Consider the following 25,924-nt stretch of genomic DNA (forward strand, 5'->3'; position numbering starts at 1 on the left):
TCTTACCCTCCACAAATCGGGCACAGCCCCTTGGTCTGGGAAGACGCCCGACCCAGTGCGGAGTACTTAGTCAGCTAGGTTGCAACCTGGAACCCGGCGTTCTGCTCTCACGCATGCTCCCTACCAGCGCCCGGGCGGCGCGCAACATCCCCCGCCCCCCCGCCAGCGCCCCCTAGACGGCGGAGGCCCTGCCGCATGCGCACATCAGCCAACCCAACCCCCAGCAGGCTGTGGTAAACCCCCAGAGAGCGTCATTCCAGACTCCCTGAAAGCTGACCAGACGCCAGAGGAGCCTTAACGGTGCCGGATCGTGGGCCACCGCTCTAGCCTTGAGTCGTGAGCCGGGGGTCTCAGGAGATCCAGCGCAGCCTCCGCTGAAGCTCACAGCCTCCTCGACAGCAGTCGGGACATGGAGCGTCAGCCGCAGAGCAGCCACGATGCCTATGCCGACGCGGATGCAGCCGTCGCCGGCTTCCTCAAGCTGGGGGTCGACGAGGAGCGGGAAGAAGCGCACGGTCAGTGGCGGGCGGGGCACTCTCTTTAGCCGATCCCAGGGAGGGGCGAACGGCAGGACGCCCCTCGGACGCAGCCCCTCCCCAGAGCCGGGCTCCCTCGACGGCCTGACCTTTCTCTTTGGGTTTCCTCCCTTGCAGAGGTGAAGCCCACGGAGATCTCGCTTCCCGGAGAGGGGGGAGAGGAGCAGGAGGCTCAGTCCGAACCGGAGCTGGGAGCAGCCGCGGAAGGGAAAGAGGCGGGAGACGAAGGAGAAGGAAAGGAAGGCTGCGATGTCAGCGTCGGAGCCGCCGGCCCCGAGGACGGCGAAAGCCGCGAGGCCGAGGCCGAGGCTGAGGCGGGCGGCGGCGAAGGCGGAGAGCAGGGCGGCGAGGAGCAGCCCCCGCGGGCCGCCGTCGAGGGTCCCGAGGCCGCAGATGGGCAGCGACGGGTGCCCCACGACAGGTTCACGCGGGTGCAGCTGCAGGACCTGGAGCGCGTTTTCCAGCATACTCAGTACCCCAACGAGCGCACGCGGTAAGCGGGCGTCTCGGGTGGCGCGGGCTGCCGCGCGGGTGGCGGGCGGCGCTCTCGCGGGTCCCTCTGCTCGGCTCCGGACCTGAAGGCCTCGGGGCCTGGCGGCGGCCCGGCCCTTCCGGTGCACTCGGGGCCTAGGACGGGGGCGGGGGCTCTGCCTGGTGGGAATCGAGGTCGATATTTCCGTGCGGTGTTTGAATAAGTCATGTCGGGGAGCTTTGTCGGCCGCCGGTTAACATAAATAATGAGTCGCCCGAGGCGTGGTGGAGCAAATGCAGAGTTGGAGTCTACTTTTATCTGAAGTTTTGATCATCAGTTATTGATGGATTATATTTGCATTGATAGTTGTATTTTAAAATAGTGGTTTTGAAAATTATTTATCTTGACTAGTGATTTTTCTGCATTCCCTTAAATTTTGCTCTTGTGAGAAAACTGTCTCTAAAGGAAGCCTCAAGCTACAGATTACAGAATAGTGTACTAGGTCGGCGCTGGGGAGTTGGTAATAAAAAAAATTTTTTTTTAAATTAATTAATTAATTTATTTATTTTAGGCTGCATTGGGTCTTCGTTGCTGTGCACGGGCTTTCTTTAGTTGTGGCGAGCGGGGGCTACTCTTTGCTGCGGTGCGCGGGCTTCTCATTGTGGTGGCTTCTCTTGTTGCGGAGCGCGGGCTCTAGGCGGGTGGGCTTCTGTAGTAGTTGTGGCACGTGGGCTCAGTAGTTGTGGCTCGTGGGCTCTAGAGCGCAGTCTCGGTAGTTGTGGCACACAGGCTTAGTTGCCCCGCAGCATGTGGGATCTTCCCGGACCAGGGCTCGGACCCGTGTCCCCTGCATTGGCAGGTGGATTCGTAACCACTGCGCCACCAGAGAAGCCCGATTACTGAAATTTTAGTTACCCCTAAAGTTTGTGCCTGAGGTAGAATTGTCCCTAAAGCAAGCTTCAGTGTGGAGAATGAATGGGTTGCTGAGTACCTGTGAATGCGGCTAAAATTTTAAAAGCTATCATTTACATTGTGCTTACTGTGTGTTAAGCACTTGTTTTAAAGGGTTTTTCTACATACTGTCATTGAATCTTCACAACCCCTTGTGAATGTGGTAGCCACTGTTATTATCCCCACTTAACCTGTGAAAAAACTGAAGCTCAGAGAAGTGATGAAACTTGCCCAAGATGGCACAGCTGGAATGTGGCAGAGCTGGGATTCGATCCTAGGAGGCTGTTCAGTAGGCAAGGCCAGAGGTGATGGTGTGTTGGTCCAGGGTAGTGGCGATGGAGAGAAGTGAACACATTAAAGAGATATTTAGCAGGTAAAATTGATAGCAATTCATGGTAATTTGAACATGGGGGTAAAAGGAAATGTTTAAGAAAAATGTATAAATTTCTGATTTGCCCAAATGAATGGCTGCTGGTATATTCACTGAGCTAGGGAATATTGAAAGACAATAAAAGAAGCTTGCAAGAGACAGAGGAGGAGTGTTTGGAGAGGCTGTTTGTAGGCAAACCGTATCGCGGAAACCTGGATGGCGGTAGGAGACGATTCAACAAGAAGGGATGGTAACTAGCATCAAGTTCGGTTTAGGATTTTCTGTTCAACTCGATTACTCCAAGTTCGGTTGCTTTTGCTGTGGTGTGATAATTGGATCAGCCCAATTTCTCCCTTTCTCAAAAGGGTCAAACTCAAGATGCCCCTTGATTTGGATGTCTAGAGCTGCCTGATAAACATTTTTTCTTCCAGTTTATTATGATATAATTAACATTCAGTACTGTATAAGTTTAAAGTGCACAGCATAATGAGTTGGCTTACGTGCATCATGAAATGATTATCTTAATAAGTTTGGTGACCATCCATCATCTCGTATAGACACATAATTAAACAGAAAACATTTTTTTGTGTGATGAGAACTTTTAGGAACTCTCAACAAATTTCATATATAACATACAGCAGTGTTAATTTTATTTATCACGTTGTACATTATATCCCTAGTACTTATTTATCTTATAACTGGAAGTTTGTACCTTTTGACTGCCTTCATCCAGTTTCCCCACCTCACCCCCACCTCTGGTAACCACAAATCTGATCTCTTTTTCTCTGAGTTTTGTTTGTTCATTTACTTTCAAAGTATAATTGACCTAAAACAATATGTTAGTTCCTGTTACACAACATAGTGATTCTATATTTCTATACATTTAAAAATGATCACTGTGATACATCTAGTTACCATCTGTCACCATACAAAGATATTACATAATCATTGACTATATTCCCCACACTGTACATTTCATACCAGTTATTTATTTTGCAACTGGAAGTTTGTACCTCTTAATCTCCCTCACCTATTTCTCTCCCTCCCCACCCCTTCCCTTCTGGCAGCCACCTGTTTACTCTCTCTATCTATACTTCTGTTTCTGTTTAGTTATGTTTGTTCATTTGTTTTGTTTTTTAGATTCCACATATAAGTGAAATCATACAGTATTTGTCTTTCTCTGTCTGACTTATTTCACTAAGGATAATACTCTCTAGGTCCATCCACGTTGTTACAAATGGCAGAATTTCATTCGTTTTTATGGCTGAGAAGCATTCCACTGTATATATATACCACATCTTTATCCATTCATCTGTTGCTGGGTACTTAGGTTGCTTCCATATCTTGACTATTGTGAATAGTGCTGCTATGAACATTAGGGTGCATGTATCTTTTTGAATCAGTGCTTTTGTCCCCTTTGGATACATACCCAGGAGTGGAATTGCTGGACCACATGGTAGTTCTATTTTTAGTTTCTTGAGAAACCTCCGCATTGTTTTCTATAGTGGCTGTAACAATTTACATTCTCCCAACAGTGTAGGAGGGTTCCCTTTTCTCCACATCCTTGCCAACATTTGTTATCCTTCTGAGGATGACCATTTTGACAGGTGTGAGGTGATCTCATTATGCTTTTGATTTGCATTTCTCTGATGATTAGCAGTGTTGAGCATTTTTTCCATGTGCCTGTTGGCCATCTGTGTATCTTCTTTGGCAAAATGTCTATTCAGGTCTTCTGCCCATTTTTGAATTAGGTTCTTTGTTTTTTTGATACTGAGTTGTATGAGCTGTTTATAAATTTTGGATATTAACCCCTTGTCAGTCATGTCCTTTGCAAAAATTTTCTCCCATTCAGTAGGTTGTCTTTGCATTTTGTATGTGGTTTCCTTTGCTGTGCAAAAGCTTTTAAGTTTAATTAGGTCTCATTTGTTTATTTTTGCTTTTATTTCTTTTGCCTTGGTAGACAGATCCCCAAAAATATTGCTGCGATTTATGTCACAGAGTGTTCTGCCTATGTTTTCCTCTAGGAGCTTTATAGTATCAGGTCTTACATTTAGGTCTTTAATCCGTTTTGAGTTTATTTTTTAATATGCTGTGAGCACATGCTCTAATTTTCTCTTTTACATGTAGCTGTCCAGTTTTCCCAGCACCACTTATTGAAGAAACTGTCTTTTCCCCGTTGTATATTTTTGCTTCCTTTGTCATAGATTAATTGACCATAACAGCGTGGGTTTATTTCTGGGCTCTCTGTTCTGTTCCATTGATCTGTGTGTCTGTTTTTGTGCCAGTACCATACTGGGTTTTTTTATTATTATTTTTTGGCCACGCCCCGCGGCATGCGCAATCTTCCCCAACCAGGGATCGAACCTGCGCCCCCCTGTAGTGGAAGGGCTGAGTCTTAACCACTGGACTGCCAGGGAAGTCCATTGATGACTATAGCTTTGTAGTATACAGTAGTCTGAAGTCAGGGAGTGTGATACCTCTAGGTTTGTTATTTTTTCTCAAGATTACTTCGGCCATTCGGGGGTCTTTTGTGGTTCCATATAAATTTTGGGGTTATTTGTTCTAGTTGGTGAAAAATGTCATGTATTTTGATAGGGATTGCATTAAATCTGTAGATTGCTTTGGGTTGTATGGATATTTTAACAATATTAATTCTTCCAATCCAAGAACACAGTATATCTTTCCATTTTTTGGTAACATTTTCAAATTCCTTCATCAGTGTTTTATATATAGTTTTCAGAGTATAGGTCTTTCACTTCCTTGGTTAAGTTTATTCCTAGGTATTTTATTCTTTTTGATGCTATTTTATTTATTATTATTATTTTAAATTAATTAATTAATTAATTATATTTTTGGCTGCGTTGGGTCTTTGTTGCTGCATGTGGGCTTTCTTTAGTTGCGGCAAGTGGGGGCTTCTCATTGCGGTGGCTTCTCTTGTTGCAGAGCACGGGCTCTAGGCGCGCGGGCTTTAGTAGTTGTGGCACACGGGCTCAGTAGCTGTGGCTCGTGGGCTCCAGAGCGCAGGCTCAGTAGTTGTGTCCCACAGGCTTAGTTGCTCCGCGGCATGTGGGATCTTCCCAGACCAGGGCTTGAACCTGTGGCCCCTGCATTAGCAGGTGAATTCTTAACTACTGCACCACCAGGGAAGCCCTTGATGCTATTTTATTTTATTTTTATTTTTTAAATATTATTTATCTTGATTATTGGGCCTTTAACACTTTTTTAAAATTATTTATTTATTTATTTATTTATGGCTGTGTTGGGTCTTCGTTTCTGTGCAAGGGCTTTCTCTAGTTGCGGCAAGTGGGGGCCACTCTTCATCGCGGTGCGCGGGCCTCTCACTGTCGCGGCCTCCCGTTGCGGAGCACAGGCTCCAGATGCGCAGGCTCAGTAGTTGTGGCTCACAGGCCCAGTTGCTCCGCGACATGTGGGTTCTTCCCAGACCAGGGCTCGAACCCGTGTTCCCTGCATTGGCAGGCAGATTCTCAACCACTGCGCCACCAGGGAAGCCCTGTCTCCAGGTATTTTTTTATTTTGTCTTTGATTTCTTCAGTGACTCATTGGTTGTTCAGTAGCATTTTGTTTAACCTCCACATGTTAGTGTTTTTTTGAAGTTTTTTTCTTGTAGTTGATTTCTAGTCTCACAGGATTATAGTTGGAAAAGATGCTTGATAGGATTTCAATTTTCTTAAATTTACTGAGGCTTGTTTTTTGGAGAATATTCCATGTGCACTTGAGAACAGTGTGTATTCTGCTGCTTTTGGATGGAATGCTCTATAAATATCTATTAAGATATTAGACCTAATGGAGGTCTAATATGTCATTTAAGGCCAGTGTTTCCTTATTGATTTTCTGTCTGGGTGATCTGTCCATTGATGTAAGTGGGGTGTGAAAGTCCTGAATATTATTGTTACTGTCAATTTCTCCTTTATGTCTGTTAATATTTGCTGTATGTATTTAGGTGCTCCTATGTTGGGTGCATATATATTTACAATTGTTATATCTTCTTGGGTTGATTCCATGTTCATTATGTAATGTCTTTCTCTGTCTCTTGTTATGGTCTTTGTTTTAAAGTCTATTTTATCTGACATAAGTATTGCTACCCCAGCTTTCTTTTGATTTCCATTTGCATGGAATACCTTTTACCATCCCTTCACTTTCTGTCTGAGTCTTTAGATCTGAAGTGAGTCTCTTGTAGGCAGCATGTATGTGGGTCTTGTTTCTTTATCCATTCAGCTACTCTTTGTCTTTTGATTGGAGCATTTATTCCATTTATATTTAAAGTAATTATTGGTAGGTATGTACTTACTGCCATTTTGCTAATTGTTTCTGGAGTTCTTTTTTGTTCCTTCTTCTTTTGCTCTCTTCCCTTGTGATTTGATGACTATCTTTAGTGTTACATTTGGATTCCTTTCTTTTTTGTGTGTGTGTATCTATTATAGATTTTTTTTTTATAAGGCAGCTTTTTTTTTTTAACTTTCGGTTTATTTATTTATTTATTTATTTATTTATGGCTGTGTTGGGTCTTCGTTTCTGTGCAAGGGCTTTCTCTAGTTGCGGCAAGTGGGGGCCACTCTTCATCGTGGTGCGTGGACCTCTCATTATTGCGGCCTCTCTTATTGCGGAGCACAGGCTCCAGACGCGCAGGCTCAGTAATTGTGGCTCACAGGCCTAGTTGCTCTGCGGCATGTGGGATCTTCCCAGACCAGGGCTCGAACCCGTGTCCCCTGCATTGGCAGGCAGATTCTCAACCACTGCGCCACCAGGGAAGCCCCTATTATAGATTTTTGGTTTGTGGTTACCATGAGGTTTATATATAGCAGTGTATTAGATTATACATATATATATGTGTATATATCTATATTCTTTTTTCTTATTCTTTTCCATTATAGTTTATTACAAGATATTGAATAGAGTTCCCTGTGCTATACAATAAATCCTTGTGGTTTATCTGGTATATATGGTAGTGTGCATCTGTTAATCCTGTGCTCCCAATTTATCCCCCCACTTGGTAACCATAAGTTTGTTTTTTATGTCTGTGAGTCTATTTTTGTTTTGTAAATAAGTTCACTTGTACTGTTTTTTAGATTCCACATATAAGTGATATCATGTAATATTTGTCTTTCTCTGTCTGACTTACTTCACTTAGGATAATACTCTCTAAGTCCGTCCATGTTGTTACAAATGGCAGAATTTCATACCTTTTTATGGCTGAGTAATATTCCATTGTATATATATACCACATCATCTTTATCCATTCGTCTGTTGATGGACACTTAGGTTGCTTCCATGTCTTAGTTATTGTAAACAGTGCCGCTCTGAACATTGGGGTGCATGTATCTTTTCGAATTAGAGCTTTCATCTTTTTCAGGTATATGCCCAGATATGGGATTAGTGATGTTGGGCATCTTTTCATGTGCCTGTTGGCCATCTGTATGTCTTCTTTGAAGAAATGTCTATTTAGGTCTTCTGCCTATTTTTTGATTGCGTTGTTTGTTTTTTTGTTATTGAGTTGTATGAGCTATTGGCATATTTTGGAAATTAAGCCCTTGTCAGTTGCATTGTTTGCAAATATTTTCTCCCAGTTCGTAAGCCTATGGACTTTTCATTTTCTTTATGGTTTCCTTTGCTGTGCAAAAGCTTATAACTTTGCTTTCATTCTTTTTTTATTCGTAGTAATGGCCTTTTCTTTTTGCTTAGAGAAGTTCCTTTAACATTTCTTGTAAAGCAGGTTTTGTGGTGTTGAACTCTTTTAGCTTTTGCTGTCTCTAAAAGTCTTCATCTGTCCTTCAAATCTGAATGATAGCCTTGCCAGGTAGAGTATTCTTGGTTGTAGACTTTTTTCCTTTGAGCACGTTAAATATATTGTGTCACTTCCTCTGGTCACCAGAGCTATATGCTCCAGGGGTGCCCTCTATATGGGCTGCATGGGCCCTTCTATTGTGATGGGCTGACTACTGTGGATGTGCTGGTAGGCGGGGCTGGAACCCTGGTCTGTTGGTTGCCAGGCACTGCCCAGTGCAGAGGCTGCTGGCTCACTGGTGGGTGGGGCTGGGTCCTGGGACCTCTGGTGGGCAGGTCTGGTTCTTGGGCGGCTGGGGACTCAGGAGCCCCTATGGCAACTGACTTGTTGGTGGGTGATTCTGTGTCCCTGCCTGGCTAGCTGCTTGGCCTGGGGCATCCCGGGAATGGCGTCAACAGACTGGTGGGCAGGGCGGGTCCCAGTACTGGTAAGCTAGAGGAAGGATTCCAAAATGGTGCTTGCCAGCAGCAGAGTCCTCATGGTAGAAAGAGCTCTCAGAAATGGCTGCCACCAGTGTCTATGTCCCCAGGGTGAGCTGTAGTTGCTTCCTGCCTCTCCAGGAGATTCTTCAGATCAGCAGGTAGGTCTGATCCAGGCTCCTTTCAAATTACTGCTTCTGCCCTGGGTCCTGGAGCATGTGAGATTTTGTGTGCACCCTTTAAGAGTGGAATCTCTATTTCCCACAGCCCTCTGGCCCTCCTGAAAGTAAGCCCCACTGGGTTTCAAAGCCAAACGTTCTGGGGGCTTTCTTCCCAGTGCAGGACCCCAAGCTAGGAAATCTAATGTGCTTGGACCCCTTGCTTCTTGGGGAGAACCTTTGCAATTGTAATTATCCTCCCGTTTATGGGTCGCCAACCTGGGGGTGTGGGTCTTGACTATACCACATGTCGGCCCTTCCTGTCCCATCTCGTTGTGTTTTCTTCTTTATATCTGTAGTTGTGGAAGATCTTTTCTGCTAGTCTTCAGGTCATTCTCATCAATAGTTTCTCTGTAAATAGTTGTAATTTTGGTGTACCCATGGGAGGAGGTAAGCTCAGGGTTTTCCTATGCCACCATCTTGGCTACTCTCTGAATAAACATTTTAACATAGCATGAAATGTGCATTGTATATTTCATTTCATGCATAATGTCAAATGCTGAATATTTGCAATATTTTTCCCCTCAGAAAGGAGCTTGCAAGACGCCTGGGAGTGACTGAAGCCAGAGCACGGGTCAGTAAACCTGAAAAAAGCAACTTGGCAGGGCAGCCAATCTAAAACCTGCTTTAGGAATTGGATACCTTGTCCTAGACATTCTCAAGTTGGTGTGTTTTTGTACCCTTTTCTATGTTTTGGAAATAAGGTTTGAACTTCTGGGGCTTTGGGGCCAGAATATATGTATCTTCAGTAAAGTTAAACTTCCAAAACTGGTATCCTTTAGGGGGCAATTCTCTGTGGAATCATGTCGGGGCTGATTCTGACTTGGGAATTATTCAAATTAATGCACCAAATAGCTGGGTTAGGAGAGGGTTCAAGTATACTAAATTATTTAAAAAATTTAAAGCCAGGCATAAGCTCTTTGTATAAGGAGTGAATTTACAAGTATTCAGGCAATTGGGTAAGGGAATAATTCACCTCGGAACACAACATATGAGCAATTAACATATGTTTAGTTTAGATGAGACTGATGAGAAGGGGAATAGCTTAAAATTCCAAGTGCCTGGTCCTCTTGCTGTTGTTTTTATGTGTTTGGTAGAGCAGTGTAGAGAGTTTCAGCCGTAAATTTTAATTTTCTAAAATTTTTTGATGTGCAGCCTGAAAACATTGCTAACATAGTAGGTTGTGCATTATGATGGAGACGGGGGAAAGGTTTGCAACCTTTAGGAATTTGTCTAAATATATAAAACAATAAAACAAACAAAAAACAAATTTGAATAAATTTCCACTGACCTCAAAAGGTGGACGGGTTTGAGAATAATTGGATACTATCGATATATGTCTTGGAGATACTGCATATATTCAACATTATGAAACTACCAAATGTATCAGTGAATATTATTTTGAGCAATTTCTAATGTCTAAGAATTTTTTTCTTCCCTTTTCATACTATTATGAGGGATTGGTTTTGAAGAAGTTGTTTGTGATGGTCAATGGTTGGCTCTCAGCTAGTCGCTTACCTGTGTTAATTTGAAATACTTGCTCATTCACACAGGTAGTGGTTACTAGTTGGTAGCTCATGGCACAGAAGCTGATTATTTGTCTATAGAACACAGTAAGTTGTATCAAAGGAATATATATATATATATTAATATATTTATTTATTTATTTTTGGCTACGTTGGGTCTTCGTTGCTGTGCGTGGGCTCTTCTCTAGCTGCGGAGAGCCGGGGTTACTCTTCGTTGTGGTGCGCGGGCTTGTCAGTGCAGTGGCTTCGCTTGTTGTGGAAAAGGAATATTTTTCTAAAAAACAAGATTGATAAAGAAAGGAAGAAAGAAGGAAGGAGGGAAAGAAGAATCAGGATGGGTTCACTAGCTTTGCTGCAGAGAGCGTATGTGAGGGCAGTGATGGACACGGGCTGCAGAGCGGGTGGTGGGGTCTGGAAAGCAGTGCTGGCAGCCTAAGGCCACGGGCTGGGCTCACAGTCAGGTCTGGCCAGGGCTTGGGAGGCCCAGGCCTCTGCTTTCTCAAGCAGGCAAAGCAAGCTCAGAGGAAAAGAAAAACTGAAGTTTTCGCGGCTTGCTTCTCCTGGGTTTACATAGTAGTCTCTTAATGGAGTTCTGAAGGGAAAAAGAGCAGCAAGAAACAAATGAAGAAAAAGGGAGAATGTTTTCCTCTATTTCCAAACTCTACAGCATGAATGTCCCAAAGAAACATTTAATGGACACCCTCCCTTGTTTTGCAAAGACAGTACGAGTTGTTTTATGAAACCAGTATTGGAAGTATGGAAGTAGTGTCAGCCTGAACGTCAGATAGCCAGCTTTGCATATTGCTTATATTTATGCAGATTTGACCATTGGTACACTCGAACCCCCCCAAAATGAGCTCTATTACACTGGCTTTTTTTGACTACATATTCATGCAGCAGAAGGACCCAAATACTAAGATGGGAGAGGGAAAATGGGGCGACAGAGAGAGGAGGCCCTTGGTCTCATGTAAAATTTGCTGAGTGGAAACTTCCAAAACTACTAAATGTGACATAATTCCATTAACTGATTTGCTGAGGGAGCAGTGGAGTCCACAGGACACGTTTTACTTTCAGTTGTTAATAGTTGGCAGATATTTAGGGGGGAGCCGTTTTGTGACTCCTCACTCACGTGGTTGTCGGCTGTCTTCCTAAAATGCAGGTTGCACCCTCTTGCCTTAAGCATAAGGAACAGGATGGGGATCTCCTGGTTGATTAGCAGCTCCTAGAGGGCGCAACCGTGCTGGGCACCAGAGGCTCTGGTCCAAGGTCCTGCAACTGTAGCCAGAGCAGAGTGAACTGACCTGGTCCTGAGCCCAGGAAGGTTTGGAGGGTGGGGCAGGGTGGAGAGTGCAGAATTGACAGTGGTGACAATGGTATGCCTCTTTCCCCCCAAACTCTTGTCTGGGCAAAGATTTTAAGAGTTTTAGTAAATTTGGGCCGAGTTAGTCTAAACATTCATTACCCCTATAGTCGAATATTAAGGCAGTGTCCAGGGCTTCAGCTCTGCCGGTGTCCAGCAAGACAAGCCACAAAGTCCCTGGGCCCCCCATGACCAAACCTCCCTCACAATACCATCTCCATCTTTTTAACCATCCCAAGGTTCCAGAGGATGAGTGACCCTTTTTAGTCATCCTTGAGGAAAGCTTCTGTTTAAAGATCCAACCCACTCCTATTGATTATTTACTGTAACCAAAGATGGGTTTTTCAAAATGGGGACCGTTCCCCTCAGTATGATTTTAAAAGGCACCCAGTTTTTCCTATGCTCAACTTCCCCCATAACTAAGGTGACACCTGCCCAATGAGTAGGGATTAGTGGCAGCTGGAGCTGATGGTCAGTTGTCAGGACGCAGACCTACCAGGCATAGTAATAGCAGCAGGGACAGAGTGCAGTTGGTCAGCTCCACCTGCATCTAAGAGTGGGGGAAATAATAGTAAAGGTGGGAGGGGAGAGACAAAGGCATATGCCAATCCAGAGCCTGGCACATAGTCGGTGCTCGCTCTTGGGGGGGAGGGGGGCTGAAGGGAGCGCCCTCAGCTACATATCCTAAGATATTTTAGCAAGAAGGAAACAGCTTCTCCTGATGCAGTTTAAAATCTTCAAGGCACCGAGAGCTCCCTGCTGTGATTTTTCATGTCTGACATGAAATGCTCAATATACTAATCAATCCCTTTTTCTCTCTGCTTGAAGGTTTGGTTTAGGAATAGAAGGGTCAAGTGGCGGAGAAATCAGAGGGCACTAATGTTCAGAAACGTGCCCCCTGTGCCCCCGGTCCCCCCTGTTGTCGTCAGCTTGTGTGAACCCTGCTGGGCCATCCTGCTTCAGGAGCTGAATTGGATCTGCGTTCTTCTGGAGCCACTGTCGCTGGGGTTGCCCATGCCGCCCATGCCACCCATGCCGCCCATGCCACCCATACCGCCCATGCCACCCATGCCGCCCATGCCACCCATGCCGCCCGTGCCACCCATGCCGCCCGTGCCACCCATGCCGCCCATGCCGCCCTTTCCTCCTATGCTCTTGCCTCCTCCGCCCTGGCTTCTTCCACCCTTGCTTCACTGTAGGTGCCCTCATGTGGCATGGTCTGGTCCCTTACCATTGGCGATCCTTCAGCAGCCCCTGATTCCTCTTGAATTGTCTCTGTGACAGTTTTTTTCAAAGTGCCTTTGAGCCAGATTCAAATTCTGCCTACCTCACCACCAAGAACAGTTCCCCAAATGCCTGCCAAGTGTATTAAATAGAAGTAGAGTCATTGACCCACTGTTTTCGGGCATGTTTTTGTACTTTCAATAAAGTTGTGAATTCTCTGCATATTTGTTCTCTGTGTCACATGGGGTTAGTAAATTTGATGGAAATTGCTAAGCCAGCACCATTCAGACTGAATGCCCAGGAGGCCTCCTTTCATGCAGTAACAGCCCTGAGTCACCATCATAGGCCATGCACATCTCAGAAGTTTCCCAGGTGCCCATGAAGGGTTTACACAGACCCACCTGTTCTCTTCCACCCTCTCCCCCAGCACCCATGCTCCCCGCACCCTGCCCCATTGGGACCACCTAGATGTGCAAGACGGGTGGTGTGAGTCTCGAATGGGAGAACAGTGTGTTTCAAAGCAGGCCTGGGGCCCATTCATGGTGACCAGCTCAGGTACAAGGAGGACTCCAAGGGACAATTCTGCAGTCACTACTCATAGGGCTTTATGGCGGAGAGGGAGCAGGGCATCATCTGGTTCTCTCCCAGTTCTGTTCACCGCCTTCCCTGTTGTGGAGGGCACGTGGGGATAGAAACCACGCTAGCGGAGGGGGAGGGGCCTACCTCTGCGAAGGTAACGCAAGAGGAGACTGTCTAGGCCCACGTGCGGCTCTTCTCACCCCCTCTCCCCCACCCCCAGACGCAGAAAGCATAGCATAGCTCCTTCCCCAGCTCAGAGCTGATGGATGATGTGGCCTTCAAGTGTATTTTGTCACCTTCAACATCCTTGGGAGAACCCTGGTTCCAGCTAATTCAACACTGAAAGGGAGCCTCTTGGTTGAGTGTTGCCTGAAGCCAGGAGGTGGTGGTCCCTGAGCACTGATCCAGGATAATCACTTTATTTAAAAGAAGCAGGTAGGGCTTCCCTGGTGGCGCAGTGGTTAAGAGTCTGCCTGCCAATGCAGGGGACAAGGGTTCGATCCCTGGTCCGGGAAGATCCCACATGCCCCAGAGCAACTAGGCCCACGTACCAGAACTACTGAGCCCGCATGCCACAACTACTGAAGTCCGCGCACCTAGAGCCCATGGTCCGCAACAAGAGCAGCCACTGCGATGAGAAGTGCCACAAGTGGAGAGAGCCCGCACACAGCAACAAAGACCCAACACAGCCAAAAATAAATAAATAAATTTATTTAAAAAATAAAAATAAATAAAAGCAGCAGATAGACCTTCATGATGCCTTCTTCAAATGGAACTTCCAGGTAGAAAACACACACACACACACACACACACACACACACACACACACACACACACACACACAGGAAAGGCTATGCGAGGACACAGGAAGAGGCCCTCAGCCAAGTTCACGTTGTTTTAGCTGAGGGGAGGAGTGGAGGAGAGGGTGATTTGCTGGGGGAAGAACAGAGTCTTCCTGGGTTGCCTATCCCAGACTGGGGAGAGACTGAAGAATGGCGGGGGGACATGTCTGGAGGCACAGAACGTTGTAGAACTGGCTCTCCACAGCCCTTGCCCATGCCTACTAGCCCAAAGAAAACTACAGCAAACTCTGTATTTAAAAATAACATTGTCATGATGGTATCATGGTTGTATGTATATGTCCAAACTTGTCAAAATGTATACATTAAATATGTGCATTTTTGTATATTAAGTATACCTTAATGAAGCTGAAATAAATACATAAAAAAACAACAAAAAGGTTTTGGTAAGTTGGTAAATTTGGTAAGCTCTGGCAAATTAGTCATACAGTAACTTGATCCTTCAAAGAATGGCCCACTTGTTCACTTGGTCATTCTGTGTCTTGACTTTTGGTAAAATGGCTCTTGATGAATTGACTTGGAGCCAAATACAAGACTTCTAACACCAAGCCAATGAAGCAGGGTCATTATCCATGGAAAGATCCTATTTAGAACTCCCTCATGGAGACCTGTGCTCCAACATGAGAAGGAAAATTCTGGGCTTTTATCCTCACATATTGGTGGGACAAATCATTCTTTATCCTCCCTCCCACTGGCCTTTCCTAGTCCCTCTTCTCCCTTTACCTTCCTAATGAGAGGCCAGATGGGTAGAATGGGTGTGAAGGGTCAGGGGTGTGGTCAGGTTTGGGGTCTGGGTGATGAATGGGGAGAACCACTGCAGATGATTTTTGCAGAGCCCTCCCACCCTTACTAACCCTCGATACCTGAGCAACCACCCAACCTGAGAGCAGCTGCTGCAGAAGTCTCAGAACAAGTTTTTAAGCACCTGTTCCCCAGGGTTTTCAGAAGGAAAGCTTGAGTGCTGCTATGGCAACAACAATTTCAACCAATGGGAAGTAAAGCCCAAACATTTCTGCCTACTTCAGTTCAGTCAAGGAGGGGGAAATTGGAGGGTACAGTCAGTCACAGAAACTATCTGACCTCAGTAACAGGACTAGTCTGTAGTATCCATATTCAGTTTCTTCCCAGCAAAACATGAGTTTGCAAGGCTGTGCCAGAAGGGATAACAATGATAAACATCGCAGCTGGTATGTATTGGGGGGGGGGCCTTATTATGTGCCAGTCACTGGGTTAGGCCTCAGTATGTATTAAGTCATTTACTCCTCACAACAGATATTAGTATTTTCATATTAAATTTCAAAAAACAGAGACACAGAGCATTTAATTTGCCCAAGATGCAAACCCCAAGCTGTCTGTGCTTTTACTTGGTTATTCCTAAATTCTGAGATCAGGGCTTCCGTTGTATGCTTGATGGTTTCTTCTAAAGATAGCTTTTGTGTGGGGGGCCTTCAAGATGGCGGAGGAGTAAGATGTGGAGATCACCTTCCTCCCCACAAATACATCAGAGATACATCTACATGTGGAACAACTTCTACAGAACACCTACTGAACACTGGCAGAAGACCTCAGAGTTCCCAAAAGACGCCCTCAGGCGACCTACACTCAGAGGCGGGTCCAAATCCAAAGCTGAACCCCAGGAGCTGTGCGAACAAAGAAGAGAAAGGGAAATCTCTCCCAGCGGCTGCAGGAGCAGCGGATTAAATCTCCACAATCAAGTTGATGTACCCTGCATCTCTGAATAGGCAACGAATCATCCCAAAATTACACCATTGTAAAGCAATTATACTCCAATAAAGATGTTAAAAAAATAAATAAAGACAGCTTTTGTGAAACACAGATGAGAGAGAGTATACTATAATGGTTATCGGCAGAGTCAGGAGTAATTTACAAAATATTTCTCGTTTTCAGTTTCCTTTTCTACAAAATGGGGATAAAAATAATGCCAACTGAATATGATTTTTTTTAAATGTACTATCTTAACCATTTTAAAAAAATTATTTATTTATTTATTTATTTATGGCTGTGTTGGGTCTTCGTTTCTGTGCAAGGGCTTTCTCTAGTTGTGGCAAGTGGGGGCCACTCTTCATCGCGGTGCGCGGGCCTCTCACTATCGCGGCCTCTCCCGTTGCGGAGCACAGGCTCCAGACGCGCAGGCTCAGTAATTGTGGCTCATGGGCCCAGCCGCTCCGCGGCATGTGGGATCCTCCCAGACCAGGGCTCGAACCCGTGTCCCCTGCATTGGCAGGCAGATTCTCAACCACTGCGCCACCAGGGAAGCCCTGAATATGATTTTTGTGAGGATTTATCAGTTCATTGAAAGATTGAGAATAATACCTGGTACACGGTAAACTTTCTCTATAAGGATTGGATATTACGCCTGTTATTAGTAGTAGTAGGAGTATGAATGGTGTTCTTTTAAATGGTCTTAATTGGTAAAATTAAAAGATAATGACCTATGTCAGAACCCAGTTTTATTTTACTAATATTATTAGTCTATGAAATCTCCAAGGCTGGGATCCCCTGCCCTTAACCAGAGTGCTTTGTATACGGAATGGTTGGTTTCTCACGTAAGACAATCCGTCTCAATCCCAACAAAGAAAGGAAAGTGCTTTGCTAAGTGTCATCTCTGAGCTCACTGCCTGGAAGACACCGTACAAACCCAGGACCCACACAGACATTGTGCTGCTGAGATGGCATGGAGTGGTAGAGGCATGCAGGTTGGGAGGAGGAAGTGTAGAGGGCATTGTGGCTTAATAGGAAGAAGACAAACTTCGGGCTCAGAGGGATTCAAATCATAGCTCTGCCACGTACTGGCTTTGTGACTTTCGACGGACTGTTTCAGCTTTCTGAGCCTCATCCATACAGTGGGATCTTAATAATAGTTCATAGGGCTGAAAAGAAGATGAAATGAAGAGATTCATGTAGAGCACTCAGAACAATGCCTGGCAAGCTGTAGGTGTTCAATAAACATTAGCTACCATGATGATGATTAAATAAGACACTAACAACAACAGATGGAACAAAACAGTAGAGGAATCAGAAAGAGCCCACTGCTTCCCTGAAGCTGGGAGAATTTTCTCAGTACTACAGGGAAAGATGTGTCTTGAGCTCTCACTCATTAGGGTCAATGCCCAGCAGCCAAGGAAGAAGAAGGATTTGTATGGACACTCATTGATGAGCACACAAGCTGCAGAGCTATGAATACTGCTGCTGCTGCTGGGGACTGGCCTCAGTTCTGCTCACTTGTCTGAATCCCACAAAGCCCATCAGACCAACTGCTATGAACCTTCTAGTGCCACAGCAGGCCCCAAACCATAGCTCTGCCCTCTTCCTGGGCACAGGAAAAAAAAAATTTACTGCAAAAATAGCAAAAATTGACCAACGAAAAGAATAATGTAAAAATGGTGTTCGGGCGCCCTCTTCTGGACAATCTGGGCAAGGGCTTTCCCAAAGACATCCCTGGGTCTGGTCACTCAATAATGGGGCCTCAAGGGAGATTGATGGGCTCCCCATTTAGAAACTCGGGGCCAGGTACCAGATTACCTGGAGAGGCTGCATGGTGATGGCCCTTTGCCTTTCTTGGTGAGTCTGAAGATGAATGAGAGAGCCCCACTGTCTTAGCTTGGGACACAATTATTGGCCTGTTATTGGGCCTTGGTGGATATTGAGCACATGATTCATGGCTGTGAAGTAATCTTAAGACCATAAATTCCAATCATGTCATGGATACAAGCAGATGTCTCAAGTCACCTGGTGGAGGTGGCTCAGGAATCTTCTATATAAATGGTACATATAGGAATGAGCAAAACTCGGCCCAGATGGGGTCTCACAACTCCCTGAAAAGTTCTCAGGAGTGTCCCTTTGGCTCTCTGGCATACCGCCCGAAGAGCCAGTGCCTCCACTGGCCCTATGAGGGTCCAGGTACAAAGACCTCCCTGGACCATAAATGGGCCTGATCAGCACACCTGATGGCTCCTCCCAGTTAACTACTAACGAGCAGGAATAGGGCGCAGCTGCCATCCAACCTGAGAACGACCTTTCCCTTACCGAGCATGGTAAGGGATGCTCAGCACAATGGGCAGAGCTTCACGCAGTGTGGATGTCTGTCCAGGTCGCTTCAACAAAGAAGGCTTGCTGTATCTTCACTGACTCATGGATGTGGCTAATGGCCTTGCCATTTGATCAGGCTTCTGGCAAGACTCAGACTGGCATACAGAACAAGCCTCCCTGTGGAAACAATCTGTGTTCCTCTTTAGGTAAGGTGTTTTTATTCTCTGACTTTTTTTCAAGATTTTCTCTTTGTGTTTGGTTTTCTGCAATTTGAATATGATATGCCTAGGTGGGTTTTGGGGGTTTTTTGGCACTTATCCTGCTTGGTGTTCTCTGAACTTCCTAGATGTGCGGTTTGATTTCTATCATTAATCTTACAAAAATCCCAGCCATTATTACTTCAAATATTTCATCTGTTTCTTTTCTTTCTTCTGCTTTTGGTAGTCCCATTATACATATGTTATACTTTTCGTAGTTGTCCCACAATGATTGGAGATATTCTATTCCATTTTTTATTTTTTTCTCTTTACATTTAAGTTTGGGAAGTTTCTACTGATATATATTCAAACTCTCTGATTCTAATCCCAGCCCTTTCCAATCATCTGATGGGTCCATCAAATGTATTCTTTATTTCTTTACAGTGTTTTTTATTCTAGTATTTCCTTTATATTCTCTCTAAGGGTTGCTATCTCTCTGTTTACATTATCCATCTGTTCTTGCATGTTGTCCACCTTTTCCACTAGAGCCCTTAGCATATTAATCATATTTATTTTTAATTCTCAGTCTGATAATTTCATAATCTCTGCTATACCTGAATCTGGTTCTGACACTTGCTTTGTCTCTTCAGACTCTTTCCTTTTATCATGCCATGTAATTTTTTTGTTGAAAGCCAGTCATGAATTGTCAGGTATTAGGACATAGACAGGCCTTTGTATGACATCTTACTTTTATTTGGCCAGGAGATATGCTGTGTTTACTGTTTTCTGTATCTGTAGTATCAGAGGATTCAGTTTCCACAAGCATCTTTGGTTTTGTCTGCTGGCATCTTTCGTTTTCCCTAGAAACCCCATTGAGTCTGAGCCTTCAGTTCTTTCCAGCTGTGACCCACTGTCACAGCTGAAAGAGTAAGGAGCCCTTACTGATGTTTCGTCAGGTCTGTGTTGAGGAGACACGTTCTGTAATCCTATGATTTGGTCTCGGTCGTTTAGTGTGCCTGTCCCCCGGGCTGTGACCTTCACAAGTACTTCTCAGGTTTTTTCTTCCCTTATGTGAAGGCGGATGGCCAGAGGGTCTGAAGTTTAGTAATTTCCCTTACCCCAAGTCCAAGAAGGCTCTGGTGAAGTCTTCTCCCTTGCTGGGTAGGCCACTGTATGGAAAATGCTCTTGGCTTATTTCAAAATGGTTACTTCTCCCCTCTCCCTGGCCAAACAGCAGGCAATTTTTCTCTGATCTTTACCAAGAAAACCTGTTGAGGATCCGAAGGGTAAACACCATGATTGTCGGGGGCAGGGGGGTTGCTTAGATTAGGCTCCCAGGAGTTTTTAATTCTCAAGTTAGTCCACACTCAGTCACCAGCAATTCATTGAAGCTACCATTTAAGTCCCAGTTTTACAGATTCCAGCAGTTTCTGCCTCAGGTGTGCTGATCTGTGTTCACTATAATCTGTAATCTCTAGCATCACCTGTTTCTCCAGTTTGGTGGTTGCAATTTGTCCCATGACCTCAATTCTCTGATGTAGCCAAGAATAGTCATTGATTTTTTTTTTAATTTTTGAATTTCATTTTATTTATTTTTTTATACAGCAGGTTCTTATTAGTTATCCATTTTATACACATCAGTGTATACATGTCAATCCCAATCTCCCAGTTCATTACACCACCCCCCCGCCACCCCCCCGCACTTTCCCCCCTTGGTGTCCATACGTTTGTTCTCTACATCTGTGTCTCAATTTCTGCCCTGCAAACCGGTTCGTCTGTACCATTTTTCTAGGTTCCACATATATGCGTTAATATACGATATTTGTTTTTCTCTTTCTGACTTACTTCACTCTGTATGACAGTCTCTAGATCTATCCACGTCTCTACAAGGAGGACTTCCCAGAACTTCTGCTGCCAGTGTCCTTGTCCTCATGGTGAGACACAGCCACCCCCCGCCTCTGCAGGAGACCCTCCAACACTAGCAGGTAGGTCTGGTTCAGTCTCCTATGGGGTCACTGCTCCTTCCCCCTGGGTCCTGATGCGCACACTACTTTGTGTGTGTCCTCCAAGAGTGGAGTCTCTGTTTCCCCCAGTTCAGTCAGAGTCCTGCAATCAAATCCCGCTAGCCTTTAAAGTCTGATTCTCTAGGAATTCCTCCTCCCGTTGCCAGACCCCCAGGTTGGGAAGCCTGACGTGGGGCTCAGAACCTTCACTCCAGTGGGTGGACTTCTGTGGTGTAAGTGTTCTCCAGTTTGTGAGTCACCCACCCAGCGGTTATGGGATTGGATTTTATTGTGATTGCGCCCCTCCTACCGTCTCATTGTGGCTTCTCCTTTGTCTTTGGATGTGGGGTGTCCTTTTTGGTGAGTTCCAGTGTCCTCCTGTCGATGACTGTTCAGCAGTTAGCCGTGACCCCGGTGCTCTCGCAAGAGGGAGTGAGAGCACGTCCTTCTACTCTGCCATCTTGAACCAATCTCTAGTCATTGATTTTTAATCTGTTCATATTTTTTCTTGTGAGGGTGGGAATAAGTTGCAAGCTCTTTACTTATTGGAGTGGAATCTTTCCTTTAGATTTTAGACATTGTTTTCTTTAGCTCTTTGGACATATTAAAATATCTGATAAAAGTCCATGAAAAGGCATGGAAGAACCTTAAATGCATTATTACTAAGTGAACAAAGCCAACTCAAAAAGGCTACATACTGGGACTTCCCTGGTGGCACAGTGGTTAAGACTCCGCACTCCCAATGCAGGGGGCTGGGTTCGATCCTTGGTCGGGGAACTAGATCCCACATGTATGCCGCAACTAAGAGTTCACATGCCGCAACTAAGGAGCCCATGTGCCACAACTAAGGAGCCTGCCTGCCGCAACTAAGACCTGGTGCAACCAAATAAATAAATGTTTAAAAAAAAATTTTTAAAGGCTACATATTGTATGATCCCAATTATATGCCATTGTGGAAAAGGTAAAACTATGGAGACAGGAAAAAAGACCAGTGGCTGTCAGGGGTCGGGGGTCAGGGGAAGGGATGAGTAGGCAGAGCACAGAGGATTTTTAGGGCAGTGAAAATACTCTGTTTGATACTATAGTGATGGATACACATCATAATACATTTGTCCAAATCCACAGAATGCACAACACCAATAGTCCCCTGGTTCATTCTCCAAACTCCTTTGGAGCATCTCTCCTCCTCACTCCTGATATCCATTCACACGGCCTTTCATAGAACATATGAAACTTTCCCAATTCAGGATTTTTGCCCAACACCTTTCATCCAGCTTATTTATCTTTCAGGTTAAGCTTTCGTGTCCCTTCCTGGAGTGGCCTTCCTTGCCCTCACAACCTAAATCAGAATCCATTGTATTCTCTCTCCTTGTACCATGTTCCTTACGTGGACACACTTACCACCATTTGTGCATTTATTAGTTTATTGTCTGAGTCCCTAGTAGGGAGGCAAATTTCATGACAGTAAGGAAAGCATCTGTCTTGCTCCCTGATGTATTCCCAGCACCTAGCCCAGGGCCCAGCTGGAGTAGGTGCTCAGTTGACACATGTGGAATGAGTGAATAAAGGAGGTTTATTCATCCACTCTGTGAGGTTGATGCCATTACCTCAGAGTAGTTTAGTGACTGCCACACAGCTAGCAAGTGGATATAAATGGGTGAGATCTCAGAATTACAGTTCTTAGGTGAATACACCATCTAGGAAAGTATTTGCTAAGGGGATGGAAAGTAGGGGTGGGGGAGGAGTGGGGTGTGGAGCAAGGCAGTTTGGACGATTCCAGACCAGTCACTCTCAGGGAAATGGTCCCCGGGGGAGGGGAGGGGAGAACCTGCAAGACATATGTTCAACATTTCACGTGTTGAAAAATATCTTCTGTTTTCATAATACAGACTGCCCTGGCTGGGAAGGATAATAGAAAATTATCCTTCTTCTAAGGACAGATTTTCCGATTTATGGGAAGGAGGCAGGTTTAAAAGGCGACAGGGAAACCGCTCCCAGCTTTCTACCATTTCCCTAAGCAAGTAAAGGGCTCCGGGGCGCAGGAGACGTGTGGGCACGGGTGGAGCCAGGACCACACTCGCGCAGGGAAAGTGGATCTTGGTGGCATGGCGCCCCACAGGCTGCACATCCCTCCCCGCCGCAAAGACTCCCTTCCACAACACCCCCAGCCAGTCTGCACCTTACTTCTCAGACTCCACACGCCCCCCCACCGCAGCCCTCCGCGAGCTCCACTTCACCCCACGTCACCTAGCAGTCTCACATCACCCCACGAATGGCGAGAAGCTTGCAGGGAAGGCACGGCTGTGGAGAGTCCGCGCTCAGCGGCGGCGTGGAGCCGACTCCACAGCAGAGGGCGCCGGAGAGCCTCGCGGCGCCGGCCCGCCGGACGCTCGCGCGCAGGGGCCGCCTCCGTGCCGGGTAGCTCGCAGGCAGGTAGTAAGCCAAGGCCGCCAGCCACGCTCTTCTAAGAAATAGACTCTTCCCGACTTCCGCTGCTCCGCAGTGAGTTCGCTAGTTTGAATGGCCCTATGGAGAGCTGCAAAATAAAGGTTAACTGCTATTATTATTATCATTTATCACATGTATCGGTAACAGGTGATCTTAAGAAGCCAAGAGTCTATGGAATAAGAACAGAAGTGCGGATTGTGTTTGGGTAGTTTGCTTTTGTTTCTTTTGTGGCTTGGGTTGCGGGGTGTGCTATTTCGGCATATAGTGTTTTTTGTTTGTCTGTTTCTTAAGGTATAGGTTAAAAATTGTCTTTGTGGGGAGATTGAGATTGACATATATACACTACTATATATAAAATAGATCACTAATAAGGACCCACTGTATAGCACAGGGAACTCGACTCAGTACTCTGTAATGACCTACATGGGAAAAGAATCTAAAAAAGAGTGGATATATGTATATGTATAACTGATTCACTTTGCTGTACACCTGAAACTAACACAACATTGTAAATCAACTATAATGCAATAAAAATGAATTTTAAAAATTGTCTTTCTGGGAAAAGACTTATTTTTCTAGAGTGATTTGACACATTTCTGGGGAAATGCGTTAACATTCCCTTCACAAAAGACTGATGGGAAGGGAATAATGGGAACAACAACTTCATATGCCGAGGAAAACAGATAAGGTGTGAGGAGACCGTTTACTGACATTTAAATTCCCACACGCCCGTTTTGTATTTTTTTTAAAGAAAGAACTTCTCTAGGAATGAAATTGACCAAGTCAAAGAACGTTAGACCTGGAAGGAATTTTCGAAATTAAACCACCTTCTCATTATTATATATGTGGAACAGGAGGCCCAGAGAGGATAAGTGGCGTTCAAAGTCACAGAACACCTGTGTGCAGTCAGGGCTGATTTCCAGTCTGGAGCTCAAGTGGGAAGCAGTATCTCTCAGGGAAAGGACAGTAGTGTGATGTTTAAGGATTTTATTCTTTATTAAGTAATAATTGTAGGAAAAGTTGGGAGAAGTTAATGTTTGAATTTACCTAGAGTCCTACCACTTCGAAATGCTCATTGTATTTTTGCTGTATAATTTTCCAGACTTCTTCATGTATGCAAATACTGGTAAAAATGCTGTATTTACTAAAATTGGATCATTCTATCCATACTTCTTTGCAATATAATTCCTAACAGATGCATAACAATTCTGTTGGATGGAGGGACCTTTATTAATTTAATCAGTCCCTTATGATAAACATATAAGCTTTTTCTAATGTTAAACTCTTATAAAAGATGCTGCACTAAACATTCCTGTTTGTACATCTTTTGCTGAAAGATGTCTGCCTATTGTTCAGTTTGAATTTTTGTAGGAATGCAGTGCAACAGTGTAGGCTGGGTTTGAACTCCAGCTCTGGAATTTACTGTGTGTCTTTGCACAAATCACAGCCTTTCTAGGCTCCAGTTTCCTAATCTTTACGTGGAAGCAATCAGACTACTGATTGCCTACAGCTATTGGGAGGATTAAATGAGATAATACACGTAAAATAATTGGTTAGTGCCTAGCACATAGCAAATCCTCAATCAATATTAGCCATTATTATTATTATTATTACCACCATGACCCCTGAAGAAGGCTGTTTCTTCAAAATGACTCCCATAGTTTCTATTACTCTTTAAAAGAGAGTAATCAGAATTTCATGAAGAAGTTTTTAGGTGTAAAACTTTAGTAGTTAAATGAATATTTCCTATTTCTAACTTCATTTATCCAGAGGATAAATAATAAAGTGTGGGCTATAGAGCTACTTAACCATGTTCTGGTTATATAGCTTTACTGCCAGTCAAACCAGGAAATCATAGCTTTTCATTGGAGGTTCTTATGTAAAAATCAACTGTTTTGTGACAAATAAAACCACCCCTGATTCTTTCTCCTTTGGAAAATGCTCAAAGCACAGCTTATCCCAAAAAAGCAGCAGAATATCTATGCTATCACCTATGCAGCTTCCCAGTGCCTTCAAGCTATTCTCTTCTGATTTTCTCTTGTATCCATGGGCCCACTATTTCTTATTCTTAATAGGTGTGGGAGAGAGCACAGAAGCAGAAGTTGTTGCCTCTGAAACTTTGCTTTTAATCTGGGAAGATACCATGAGTCACACTGGGACAGATTTCAGGTTCATTTTCCCATCTGAAGCTTTGGAAACTAGTCACTATTCCTACCAAAGCCTATACAGTTAACCCAAGCCTGTGTTACCCTTATTTCTCCAAGGGCTGTCAAAAAATAAGGAAACACTCACTCTGTTTTATTGATTGATTTACTTGTATATTTTTAATTCAGGTATAGTTGATGTACAATAAGTTTCAAGTGTACAACATAGTGATTCACAATTTTTAAAGGTTATAGTACATTTATAGTTATTATAAAATATTGACTATATTTCCTGTGCTGTACAATATATCTTTGTAGCTTATTTATTTTATGCATAGTAGTTTGAGTCTCTTAATCCCCTTCTTCTATCTTGTCCCTCCCTACTGCGTCTCTTCCACTGGTAACCACTAGTTTGTTTTCTATATCTGTTGCCGAAATTCGGCCTTTGTTCACAGGTGCTGAATAGAAATGTGGAGACAGAGTTTTGGGTGAAGTAGAAAAGAATAGCTTTATTGCTTTGCCAGGCAAAGGGGCCACAGCAGGCTAATGCCCTCAAAACTGTGTGACCTACGCTGGACGGGGTAGTGAGGAGTCTTATAGTGTTTAAGGAGCAGGGCGTGATCAGCTCGTGGACATTCTTCTGATTGGTTGGTGGTGAGGTCATCGGGACTCAGCATCATCAACCTTCTGGTTCCAACCGGTCTGGGGTCTCCGTGCTTGTGGGCAGCATACAGTTAACTTCTTCCACCTGGTGGGAGTTTCAG

General features: G+C 44.6%; 1 protein-coding gene across 1 annotated transcript; it reads left to right on the forward strand.

Annotated features, from left to right (window-relative positions):
- Positions 1-409: 409 nt before the first annotated feature.
- LOC133081961 (homeobox protein ESX1-like) lies at positions 410-12,936 on the forward strand. Its single transcript, XM_061178267.1, has 4 exons — positions 410-515; positions 654-1,029; positions 9,298-9,343; positions 12,484-12,936. The coding sequence occupies exons 1-4, from the start codon at positions 410-412 to the stop codon at positions 12,934-12,936; spliced, it is 981 nt and encodes a 326-aa protein (XP_061034250.1).
- Positions 12,937-25,924: the final 12,988 nt, after the last annotated feature.

This window comes from Eubalaena glacialis, chromosome X (genome assembly GCF_028564815.1).
Source record: "Eubalaena glacialis isolate mEubGla1 chromosome X, mEubGla1.1.hap2.+ XY, whole genome shotgun sequence".
In the NCBI taxonomy this organism is placed as follows: Eukaryota; Metazoa; Chordata; class Mammalia; order Artiodactyla; family Balaenidae; genus Eubalaena; species Eubalaena glacialis.